This window comes from Lagopus muta, chromosome 6, assembly GCF_023343835.1.
Source record: "Lagopus muta isolate bLagMut1 chromosome 6, bLagMut1 primary, whole genome shotgun sequence".
Lineage (NCBI taxonomy): Eukaryota > Metazoa > Chordata > Aves > Galliformes > Phasianidae > Lagopus > Lagopus muta.
The window spans coordinates 57,679,424-57,692,498 of record NC_064438.1 but is presented as its reverse complement, the minus strand read 5'-3'; the positions used below and the strand labels follow the sequence as shown (position 1 = coordinate 57,692,498).

General features: G+C 47.6%; 1 protein-coding gene across 3 annotated transcripts in view; it reads left to right on the top strand.

The window, feature by feature from the left end:
* Positions 1–13,075, top strand: part of MAP4K5 (mitogen-activated protein kinase kinase kinase kinase 5) — a 58,372-nt gene that overhangs the window by 13,844 nt on the left and 31,453 nt on the right. For all 3 annotated transcript variants that reach the window (XM_048949138.1, XM_048949139.1, XM_048949140.1), the window contains one exon: positions 4,178–4,235. In XM_048949138.1, coding sequence (XP_048805095.1) covers positions 4,178–4,235 — 58 coding nt within the window. The remainder of the gene's footprint in view (positions 1–4,177; positions 4,236–13,075) is intronic.

Below are 13,075 nucleotides of genomic sequence, written 5' to 3'. Positions count from 1 at the left end.
CAGGTTTCTACAGCAGGTCGCACAGGTCGGCATCCAGGCAGGTCTTGAACATCTCCAGAGAAGGAGACTCCACCACCTCCCTGGCAGTAGTATGGTTGTACTTGAGTAGTGGTTGGACTTGATGATCTTTAAGGTCTTTTCCAACGTGAGCAATTGTGTGATTCCATAAAGGAGGCTGAGCACGCAAAGCTGAACTTCAAATGTGCACATAAAGCAGTTCTCTTGCTTTTGTCTGCCCAAACCCCCAGCCCTCCTGGTGCTGCATCTCTTCACTTTGAGTTAGCCTTTGAGCTTGTGCTGTGCCTGGGTTTGTCCTGTAGTGGGACATTGGGGGGGGGAGGAGAAAAAAAAAGCAGTCCTTGTATTTAATCTTGAACACAGGCTCTCTTGTTCTGTAGGATTAGCATGTAGCTGGTAAAATATTCTGGAAGGGCTGTGTTCATTGGGGTGCTGTCACTCCTCCCATAGCCAGGAAAGGGGGTGACCAAATAACCACCCAGCCTTTCTTTCACTACATACACGCTGTATATGATGTAGAGCTAAATAAGGCCAACTTTAACAATTCTGATTCAGAGGTTAATTCTGTGGCTCACCCCATTCAAACATGCCCTCATTCTTGTCCCATTCTTGTGTCAGTCAAACTTCCTTCTGTAACTTTCTGCCAAAATCCCATAGTTTCAATTTTCACTCTAAGCAATGTAGAACATAATTTTTAGTTCTGAGTCTCACGAAATAGAACAAGATCAGTGCTAGCAGGCAGCAGAGGCTCTGGCTTCCTTCTGCAATCTGTCGGGGAAGTCGGGCTGTTCTTCTGTGGCGTGGGAAGCGCGGCAGGGAGCTGACGGGGATGTGGGCTCCAGCACAGGAGGGAGCTGGGCCACGGCCAGGCTGTGGTCTCTTAGCCTGCAGCGTCAGAACTGGCTGTAAGAACTATTGTAAGAAATGGGTGAGTTTTGTCAGATTTCATGTTTGGTAAAACGTCAGGATTGGTTCACAAAGGCTGACTCCCTCAGTACCGCACCGTCCTTTTTAACATAGCCCAGCAATGCAAACTGTGTACCACGGGGAAGCAGTTTTTAGCCTTCACCATCTTTTGTTTTTCATGATACATGAGATAACCGCCGCTCATTATTGATGAAGTTTTCAGCTGACAGAAAGGTAGAAAGTAGAAAGGCTGAAAAAGCAAGAGGTGGCAACAGACAGAGGTGTAGGTACGTATGTAAAGTGGGTGCCCTTGTAGGAGGGATAAAAGCTGATAGTTGCACTTAGGGGTGGGTGGCTCTCCTGGGAAGCTTGCTGAATGCCTGCAACTGACCCTGCAGACAGAAGATCTGGTGCAGTTCTAGTGTCTGTGAGCAGCCCAACAAGCTGCTGGGCCCTTGCTGCTAAGAGGGCTGTTGGTGTCCTGGGCTGCCTTAGGCAAAGTATTGTGGGCAGGTCAAGGGAGGGGGTCCTCGCCCCTGCTCAGTGCTGGTGAGGCTGCACGTGGGGTGCTGGGCCCTCAGTAGAGGAGAGGCCCAGCGTAAGGCCAGCGAGGTGCTGCAGGGCCTGAAACAGCTCTGCTGTGAGGGGGGCCGAGAGCTGGGGCTGCTCAGCCTGGAGCTGAGGAGGGGGTCCCCACCTGAATGGGGGTGCAGAGAGGATGCAGCCAGGACAAGGGGCGATGGGCACAAACTGGAGCATGGGAGGCTTCCTCTGACCATCAGAAGTGTTTCTGCGCTGGGCTGTGATGGAGCACTGATGCAGAGGCTGTGGGGTCTCCTCCTTGGGGACCTCCAAAAGCCCCAGGTGCTCTGGGCACCAGCTCTGGGTGTCCCTGCTGGGACAGAGTGGGACCAGAGGGTTCCAGCAGAACCTTCAATCACAGCCATGCTGGGAATCTGTGATGCTGAGCGTGAGGGAATGCTTAGTATTTTTGCCTTTGGTGCTGGCATGATATGGTTTAAATAGTGTGTGTGGTCCTGGTGTCAATTCAAGAAAAGTATTGAGTTGGAAGATGAAATTGTACCAGGAAACCTGTTTTAGGGTGACTGATACAGACAGCTCAATATGTTCAGTCCGTAAATACCAACCTGGTAAAAAGCTTTCCATGCCATCAGGCAAAGGTTGATGGCTTAAAACCAAAATGTTCCACGTTGGGGCTTTGCCAAAAACGTGATGGTAATGCAGGATAGCAGCAGGGTGTTCTTGGGTGAAGCTGTGTGGCCTGTGCAGTGTGGGAGCTGAGAGCCAGCAATGCACTGAGCTCTGGCCTGGACCTTTGCACCCCAGCCGAGCAGTGTGTGTACCTTTGGCAGTCTGCAGCTATTCTTTCAGGCTTTGGCATAACAGGAACAGTGATGGGAATATCAGGAAAGAATACAGTCTTCTGTGTGTTTCAGAGATGAAGGTGATCTTCTGTACACAGTGTGGTTCGGTCTCCTTTATCTGGACAGCTTGGCTGGTTTTGGATAGAAGGAAGGATAGTTGAGGTTTCCTGACTTCAGTGGGAGCCTCACATTCTTACAGGCACCTCTGTGTTTTATAACAGGTTGGTGTAACAGTACCAAAAAGGTCCCTGATGTGCTTCATCAGGATGTTGATGAATGCCAATGATTTTGCTGCAGTCTGCTGAGCATTTCTGGTCGGAAGGTACTTAAAGAAGTGGCAGGGGTTTCCTTTGTGGTTAGCAGACATCGCTCTGTTCAGTGATTTGCGTAAATTAGTTGGTTCTGTTGCATGGTCGTTCAGGTTTGCTTTGTTTTCAGTTGAGTCACACTTGAGAGTGTTCCTACCCTGCATGCTGACAGATGGCACTTACCTGAACACTATGGGACTTTGAATGGGCCAATTATTGCTGGCTTTTTTTTTTTCCCAGTAGTAGGAAAGCTTGATTTGGAAGCTTGACTAAGTGTTGACACAGTTGAGGGATTCATATTTTAAGTCCTTGCTCTACCTGTTGCTAAATGAAGACTTCTTGTCCATAAGCAAGAGAAGAACATCATGTTCTGCAGTGGCTTTCTCCAGCTCAGCCCTCAGGCAACTTTCCTTTGCATCCTTATCCTAAATACTTAGCAATCAATTTCAGCTGGCCCAGTTTTCCTCAGATTTTCTACAATTTTAACCTTTTGCCATATTTTATGTGTTCATAAGATGTTGAACTTCTCTCACAGAGTCAAAAGGCATTAACTTCTGGATGCTCAGCAAAAAGGGAATGCCACAGTCCCTAATTGGATTAGGTTGTGTGTCAAAAATAATATAGCTTAGCTCTGGTGATGGTGCCTGGGTGATTTAGAGCTCGTTTTACCAGAGTTAACAGCATTAATGAGATCCCCTCATACAGCTTTCCAGGTCTAAGGTTCCTGTAACATTGTCTTCCAGCACTGAGCTCTCAGTGGGAAGTTTACAGGAGGACTCCCTCCAGGTATGGTGGGAAGGTTGGATTGGAGCTGCATTCACAGAACCACAGAACGGCCCGGGTTGGAAGGGACCTCAAGGATCACAAAGCTCGAACCCCCCTGTGCCATGCAGGGCCACCAACCTCCCCATTTCACAGCAGCCCAGGCTGCCCAGGGCCCCATCCAACCTGGCCTTCAACACCTCCAGGGATGGACGGGGCATCACAGCCTCTCTGGGCAGCTGTTCCAGCACCTCACCACTCTCAGAGTAAAGAGTGGAGGAATGTGGGGACCACACCAGTCAGCCAGAGTCTGCTGGAAGGAGTTTCAGAGTCCAGTAGTTCCCATGAAACATGCTGCATCTGCAGAGCTTCTCTCTTCTGCCTATCAGTTCCACTTTCAGAGCACACAGAGGTTTCCCACCATGAGGTGGGTGCAGTTCAGCATGCTCTGGCAGCCCGCAGTGCAGCACAGTCTTGTGCATCACTCCAGTCTGCATGGGCTGCGGGCACTTCTCAGTTTGAACAGCCCTTACCGTGGTGTTTTGAAGTCATGAGCTCTCGTTTGCTGATGAAAAGCTGTTTGGTTTTAGAAGCTCTGGAAGGAACTGCTGCTAACACTTCAGATTTCCAACTAGGTTGTTGCAGTGCTAATACCAAGCGCAGATAATCCTCACCCAGGTTGCTTGCAGCTGATTGTGTTGTGCAGTATTTGTAACACATTGCATCCAGCATATCTTGTAAAACTCTCTGAGATGCCGTTGCAGCATAATTGAATGTGTCTTAACTCTCTTATTTCAGGCTAGAAATCTTCATACTGGAGAACTGGCTGCTGTAAAAATAATCAAGTTAGAGCCTGGTAAGTTCTGCATTCTTTTCTATGTTTTTGGATTGCAGTTTCAGTTTTTACACATGTTGATTTTCATGGCTGCAAAGCTCCAGACAAAAGAAGTGGGTTTATTTTTGCTGTTTCAGTGGTTAGATGACAGGAAGCTCTACAGGATGTACCATTGCTTTTGGCTATATCCTGCTCACGATTTCCTTGTTCGTTCTTATCTGCCTTACTTGTTGTTTCATAAAAAAATGCTGCAGTTCCAGCGTGTTGCAGTAGATTCAGGACAGATGGTAGATTGTGAAAGAGTGGGGAGCTTTGTGAATCAGAACGGGGAGGGGACCAAGCAATGGTACCAGTGCTCACCAAAGGTGTGTTGGGAAAATCAGTGCCTTCTGGAATACCTTTCACACCCCTCTTTAGTGTATCCCTCTTCTGCATCTCCTTGCCTCCTTAGTATCTCCACTGAACTCCTGTGCTGTACGTTTGGAGTCCTGGCTCTTAGGGACAAGGGATGAGGGCTCTGTGAGCGTGAGCTGTCCCAGTGTTCACTATCACCTGTAGTCTGTGGAGAGATTAAGGGACACTGGAGGTTTATGTATGGTCACTGTGCTAGGAAGTAGCAGGGTTTATGGAGATGTGGTGGGTTAACTTCTGTGACTGGAGTGCTACAGGGAATGAACACAGGCAGGAAAAGAGGAAAATGTGGAAGGACACGACTGGTGGAACTGAGCTTTTTGTTCTGGAGGCAGGAAGGCTGAAGAGGAGTCTGAACACCATCTTCCACTGCAAATGTGCAGAGTGGGGAGCCCAGCAAAGGTTTGGGAGCCAGTAGGCACAGGCTATGGCAAGAGAGATTCCAGTTGGAAATGGGAAAAACTCTTCATAAGGAGAATGTCAAAGAAGTGATGGGGGGATCTCCATCCTGGGAGACTCTTGGGAGTTGACTGGAACAAGGCAATGAGCAATGTGACCTGACTGCAGTGAGCCCTGCTTGGAGCAAAAGGCTGTAGTGGAGGCCATCAGAGTCCCTGCCAGCCTCTCTTTGGGCAGTGAAGGTTTTGCAGACCAGCTCTGAAGCATCTCCCTGCACAGCCAACATCTTGACTGGACAGATTAAAGACTGCCATTTTGATGAGGATCTTGCCGTGTTGATATATTCCTATTTCTTGCTCAGGGAGATGCATTCTCCTGTTTGTTTGTGGTTACTTGGTTCTGTTCACTCACTTGGTTAGGGAGGCATGGATACATAAACACAGAGTCTTCTGGTGTTGTACTTTGTGGTTTCTCCAACTGGATTTCTATCAAATCTGGTGTGTCAACCCAAGAGTTCTGACCAGCTTGAGCACCAATGTCTTCCACTGAAGAGTATGACCAAAATTATATATAGTGATCACAGAGTCGATCTTAGCAACCAGATACTTCTAAGTTTTTATTTCAGCAGTCAAGTTTCAGCGAAAGCTGCTTTTAAAAAGTGCATTCATTTTTCATAAAAGTTTAGCATTGTCCAAGGGACTGAAATTTTCCAACATGCCTGTTGTCCTTGAGTAGTTATGGATCTGGAGCACCACATCCAAGCCCAGGGCTCCCAGCAAAAAGGATGTGAAGCTGTTGGAGTGGGTGCAGAGGAGGCCACGAAGATGCCTGTGGGGCTGGAGCACCTCTTATAGAAGTGAGCTGAAGGAGCTCAAGAAAAGAGCAACGTGGTCTTTGCATCTGTGCTGTTTGTTTTGGTTTTGTTTTGTTTTCAGGCTTCTGAAAATCTGTTAATGTTTCTTGAAGGTAACAGTCCTGGGTGGAATCTCTGAGGTACTTGGATGTGGGTTTGTTGGTTTTGTTTGTTGGATGGTTGGCTTTTTTGTTGGGTTTTTTTGTTTGTTTCATATTGCAGCCATTTTGGAATGGTCAGGCACCTATGTGTGCAGTTTTTACCAGAATAAGAGTTAGAAACATTTCTATACTGGATGCTGTGGTGGCTTTACCACACTCCCCATTTTCTCCCTCTCAAGCTAGATTATTGGGAAGACTGCAGTGCCATTTACTGCATGAGCCCTCACGTATCATGTGGTTAGGGGATACAGGGGACAAATTCAGACCCATCTTTGTCTTACTGACAATAAAGACATGCAGCTGAGTTCTCCCTCCTTGCAGGATACTGCATTCCCTACTGACCTGTGAAGTGTTCCAAGGTCGTTTTGTTGATTCCTGCTGAAAGTTCAGTGTATGTTTTGGTTTTTATGTAAATGAAATGGGAATTGATTTAGACATCCTATGAGAGTGACTCTTTTGCCTGGTGATAGTTGGTCTCTTTGGTAAAATGATTGCAGGCAAAAGAATTTGGGGTTTCCCACATCCAAGATGCTCTGGTCTGGATGATGTCAGATTTCCCGTGAGCTGAGCTGCTCATTCCCAAGTTGGTTTTGTTTTGTTTCAGTTTGGTTCTTTTTTAAACAGTTAAAAGTTCCTGAAATCTGAACTTTTTTTTTCCCAACTGGAAGAATTTGAAAAATCCTGGTGAAAAGATGAGAAAAAAGGCTCAGCTTGATTCTTCAGCTTTTTCTCCTTTTTGAAGTTTCCATTGGCGTGTGCCACCAGACTAAACAAGCAGAGAGCAGCCAGGCCTCCTTGGTGACAAAGTGACCCCAGGACGGTGCCACCTCCATGGCAACTCTCATCTGCACAAGTTGCTGAGCTCCTCCCCACGCTCAGCATCATGCACTCAGCGTGGTGCAGACGTCGATGGCTGTGGCTCAGTTCCTATTGCGTGGATGCCCTACATTTCTGAACCCACAGCAGAATTCCTGGTGGTCTGACCTCAACAGTGGTGGTCCGTGGGCAAAACCTCAGTTGTGGCCTCAGCTGCTGCTGGTGTCACCTCTGCGACTCACTGACTCCTTCAGCTGTTTCAGGTCCTCTCAGCTGTTTGATCTCATGAGGTGGCAGCCTGATGGAGCAGAGCTGTCTGTCTTCTCTGATTATTTGGTGCTATACTCAGCACCTTGTTTGGAGGCTGCTTTCCAGTACTGAAAAGCACTATGTTTAATGGCTCAGTCCAGTTGTCTTGGCCATACTGGCTTCATCGCTATGAAGCAATGTTCCTTGCACTGATGTGTGCATGTGGTGACACCAGATTGGAGCTGGTGGCAGCAAGCAGTGGCAGGCTGCAAGCAACAAGGAAGTGTGGTTTACTCTGCACATCTCTGAAACTCCTCATTGTATTCGGTTGTGCTTACCCAGGTGTGAAAAAGAGCTGCACAGATTCATACAAGAGAAAAATACATGAAGGGCTATTAAATACAAAGATGCCATCTCTGACTGAGAGATTTTTCTGAGCGATTTTTCTGAGCCATAACTGGAGGTCAGGAGTGTTAGAGCAGACATCTCTGTGTGGTCCATTTATCAGTGCTTCCTTGGCATCCTCAGCTGGAAGCAGGACACCGGGCTGAAGGCCCCATATTGGACTCAGTGCAGTGCTGGCTTGTAATTCTGCTTGGTTCCATGGCCTCAATCCTCAGTCGAGCAGATGTGTGCGAAGGCTGAAGGCAGAGGACATGTGAGGCTGTTGGAGCTGGAGAAAGCAGGACCCTTTGAAGGCTGAGCAATCCCTGCCTCAGATTGTTTTGCTACAGTGAACAACATGAGTTTCTGGCCACAAATTATCACTGCTGAGAACCCCATTCTAATTAGCATCAGTGACCACATCTTTATAGGTTTCATCATGTCTTCGTCCGAGTTGCCCTGGAGAAGTGATTTCTTCTGGAGCTGTTTTCATTTTGCTTTGTGCTTTCAAATACCCTTTAAAACATTACTAGCCTGCTCACCCTCCAAAGCATGGGCACCCACAGCCTCTTGGCAGGGATCTCTTCAGGGGGTTGTTTTGTTTCTGAGGAGGATTCACAGCATTTCTTTATTGATGTTCGGCACTCTGGATGTCTGTTGCCTCTGTAACTCCATGATAGCAGCTTGCTGTCTTTGCTGGACATGGCTGTTCAAAGGCTTCCAGATTAAAAATAAAAATCAGCAGCTCCTTGTTGCCAGTGCTCAGGCTCATTTGGACTAGAGATGTTGGGTTGTGTTTGCAGAGCACCATCAGGTCTTGGGTTGAGTCAGTGTCAGGTGTTGCTCATTTGGGGCTCCCTAAGGGAGGGCTCCTCTCTGCTGTTATCAGAGATGCTGCCAGACCACGTGGCACAGCTGCTCATACATTTCATACATCAGTCACCAGGTAAGCAGAATCATAGAATCCTTAGAGTTGGAAGGGAACTCTGAGGACTATCTAGTCCTGCAATGCACAGGGACACCACAGCCAGATCAGGTTGCCCAGGGCCTGATCCAGCCTTCCTGAAAGCCTCCAGGGATGGGGAATCCACCACATCACTGGACAGCCTGCTCGGTGCCTCACCACCTTCACTGCAAAGACTTCTTCCTTGTATCCAACCTAAATTGCCCCTCTTTGAGCTTGGAACCCTTTCCCCTTGTTCTGTCCCCACATTCCCTCTAAAGAGTCTGTCCCCTTCTCTCCTGTGGCACCCCTTCAGATATCGGATCCCCTTGGAGCCTTCTCTTCTCCATGCTGCACAGCCCCAGCTCTCAGCCTGTCCTGCAGAAGTGTTCCATCCCTGGGACCGTTTTTGTGGCCCTCTTCTGGATGCACTCCAACAGCTTCCTGTCTCTCTTGTACTGAGGTCTCCCCATCTGGATGCAGTGCTCCAGGTGAGGTGTCAGCACAGAGTAGAAGGACAGGATCCCCCCCTTTGCCCTGCTGGCCTTTGGATGCAGCCCAGGATACACTTGGCTTTCATTGCTGGCTCATGTCCGGCTTCCCATCTACCAGTACCCCCAGGCACAGGTCTTTTTCTGCACGGCTGTGGCTCCCCTTGAGTTATTTACAGCATCTTCTGGAGGGGAGGAGCAGACTGCTTCATAGGTGGGAATTCATTTGCAGATGGAAAAACACAAGCTCCAGACTCAAAGCTAGTTTAACACGTGCACGGGGGCAGTTGGAATCTGAAGGCAAAAGCCTCTGGAATAGGGAGTGCCCTGCAGGAGGTGAGAAATGTGATGAATGAAAGCTGCAGGAAACAGCACACAGCAAGATGGCAGTGTTCTGGGAGACCAGCAAAACCACTGAAATAGAAAGTAGAACAGACTGTGTCCTTTCCTTGTTAATCCCTCATCTGCTGCTGCAGGTAATGAGTTGGTAGACTCCAGCTTAGAACTGAGACCCCAGCATGACTGGATTTTATTTCATGTGCTATCACCTTCCTTTGTTCTCCAGACACCTAAATGAGCCCCGCTTTGAGGGTTACTGTCATCAGTTTATTGGAGTTTTTGGGCAGTAACTGATTCTGCTACCAGTTATTTAAGCTGTGCTGTTAGAATCAAAATAGACAGTGTTTTTCACTTTTTTTGGCATAGACTTTGGAGAGCATTAGGCAAAAGTATTATGGCACGCTAATGACATTTCCCAGCATTCACTGAGCACAAATGCTTCAAATAATTTGGGAGCCAGTTCTATTTCAGAAACTAATCCAACTGTACTCAGCAGTGTAAAAGCCAAAACCATCTGAAACACTAAAGCCACTTCCTTCTATGGGTTTAGCAGATGAGTCGAGAGTGGAGTCAACACAGAGATAGCTGTTTGCCAGGGTGGCTTTACCCCACTGAATTTTCTCCCTGGGGAAATGTCATGAAATGTTTTCAAATGAGTGAACGTCTGGTGTGAATACAGTTGTGATGATAAACAGTGACCTCAGAAACCTTTCACGCTTTTAAGGCTGGTTGTAATCTCTAGTTTACAATTGCAGAAGAGTCTTGTTAGTGGTTTTCATCTGGTGCAACATTTGTTTTCCATGTGAGATCTTCTTAAGGGCCAGAAGTAGCCGGTTATGTGTTTCAAGCTGGATCTCAATCTGAACCTGGGACCATCCAAGGCTGTTTGTACATAGGAAAACAATCCCCCAGCATTGTGTAGTGCTGTGCTCAGTACATCTGCAGCCAGCTCTGCTTGGTTACACTTGGTTTGCATCTCATGGTTCATACTGCCCTTAGGGCTGAGCCAGGTGTGGCTGTGCTTTGTCCTTTTGGGATGCTTGCAGCACAGGTGTTGCTCCAAGGCCCTTCGGGGCAGGAGAGAAATGCTGCAATGCAGTTTATGTAATAAGTTCCCTAAGGATGCTGTGAGCTATGGAGAAGAACAAACCTGAGGCTGGTTTGAGTAAGCCTGTGGGTGTTAACAGTTGTTGAAAGCTCCAGGGCTTGAAGAAATACAAAAATAACTTCTGGTTATTTCTTCCATCTTCACTGCTTGGGCCTGGGATCGTGTCTGGTGTGACCGAGTCAGAAATTGCCAGCAGCCCTCGATTCCCATTCCTGTGTTCCTTTGCTGGTTGCATCTGCCTGAGCTGAACGCCTGCATCTTCCAGTATGCAAGAGCTGCTCAGTGCTGAGCACTGCTGCTTGTGCTGTACCATGCACTGCTGGGTGCTGCTGCTGACCCACACAGCTGCTCTGGAACACACACAAAGCAGAATACAGACAGTGTGGTCTTCTAATATTGAGTGCCCAGCATTTTAATCATTTGGAACTTCTTGAAATCTGGCCTAATTTTGCTTTGCTTGTTTATTTGTAATCTGCTGTTGTCCTTTCAGAAATACATGTGTGCAGAGGGTGTGAGTTCATGTTCCCATGCACTGTAAGCTTTCGTTCACAGAAACAGTTACTTGGATGATGAAGGCCAGCAGGAGGACCACAGAGTCCTAGAATCATTAAGGTTGGAAAAGACTTTCTAATGTCACCAAGTCCAACCCACCCCACCTGCACTAAACCCATCACTGCCCACAGTGCCACATCTCCATGGCTGTTAACACCTCTAGGGATGGTGACTCCACCACCTCCCTGGACGGCCTGTTGCAATGCATTACCACTCTTCTGGAGAAGAAACGTTTCATAATATCCAATATTTTGGCTAGAGGAGGCATTACTGTGAGTAGGAGAGATGCTGAGAAAGTGTTGGGGAGGTGATGGGGAGTGTGCCATCTGTGGTGAAGGCAGGTCGGTAAGGGCTGCTCACAACTGTGAGTACACTTAATCTGACAAAATGCATGGAAGAAAAATAGCAATAGTGAGAGGGCAGCACTCAGAACATCCAGGTGTAAATTGGTTGTGGAATTAGAACTGCCACTCCAAACATCTGTGTGCTGTGGCATTGCACTGCCATCAGTAATGTTTGTATCAGCTGACATAATGAGGACCAGTGGCGGTTAGCACGTGGCAGCTGAGATGCCTGGCCATGAAATCTGCTGGTGGAAAGCTCATTGTTTCCAAATAGTTGTATCCTGCTTGGAATCAAGTTTCTGAGCTTCAAGTTTGGGGACTTTAAATTCTTTATGTCAGACTGCAGGCTTCCTTTAATCCCAAGGAAAGAGGTATGGATAAAACAGCTCAGGTGCTGGAGCGACGTTTAATGTACTGCTATTATTAAAGACATAAAACTTTAATAGGATTTTTTTTTTTGCAGTTTTCCAAAGGGTTGGCATACAGCAATGCAGGTCTGTGGGGCAGTAAAGAAAGCAAGAAGAGGGGCACAGAGGCAGTGCTCATGCTCAGTCTGTGCCCTGACCCTGCTGCTTGCCATACAGCAGTTTGCCCATGTGTGCTGGGAGCAGTGGCTCAGGGCTGGCTGGTGCCACAACATTTGGCCTCAGTAAGTGCTGCTGTCCCACCCTTTGGTGACTGTCGGAGCCTACAGGAGCAGTCAGATCTCCCCTCCCAGTTGCATGCAGCCCTGGATGCTGCCTGCCCCCACACAGCATCATCCCATGATGCAGCACTGAAGTAATGCAGAATAAACCAAACACAACAATAGCTTCTTCCCCAGGGAGCCTTCTGGACAGTGAAGTGAATCTCAGCTGAGCCAGGAGAGGTGTGAGCAGTGACCCTGCAGGATGGGGCCACTCAGAGCAGCCGGTGGAGCACATGACAGTATGACCAGCAGTAAATTTGCTTGCAAGCCATCAAGGTTAGGCACGCTCAGAATAATGCTGTATGATAGGCACCAGAGCCAGCAGTCCTTGTCATGCTGCAGAGTGGCTGTGTGGGCCCAGGAGGGACATCTGGTATTGTGCCAATTCCACATAGGTGAGAACTAATGTCTGCAAATAGGGGAATTTACAAGTGTTAATGGGCCATTAGTTTTCTCAATGATCTCCTGCTTAGATATGGGTTTATCATGAATTTACCAGGCTTTACCTTGCTTAGCTTCTGAAATCTTACCCAACAGCTACTCTGCAAGATGATGCAGCCACAAGTTCCTGTAGTCCTCCTCCCCACCAGCTGTGCTGATGGACAAGCAGCTCTTTGTGCCCAGCAGCCCAGCTTGGACTGCAGGCTCTGGCCAGAGGAGAATATCCCATTGTAACCCTGCATTGTGTCCTGCATGGCTCGTTAGAGGTAAAATTGCATGATAGTAGCACGCTGTGGTGAGTCACTGCACTGCCTGTGATTTACAGCAGCTCCCTGCACTGCGCTTCTGCTCAGCGTGCCCCACAGCCCATAATTGCAAACATGTGAGTAGACAGAAAGGACATTTTTCCAATTCCGTGTTATTTAGCATCAGATCTCTGACGACTAAAACAGATGCAAATCTCTTTCTGTGGATATATGATCACCTTTGAACTAAGGATTCTTATCTTGCTGTCTTCTCGATGAAGTATTTTCTACAAATTCTTTCTCTTACTGTTGTCTTTATTTTCGTGCTATCCAAGGATATTCAATTTTTGCCCTATTCCAGCATCTCTTGCCAAGATTAATACTCCAGCTGCCTGGAAACTCTGAATTCCATTGTTTTGAATTCATTCTTGTCGTCT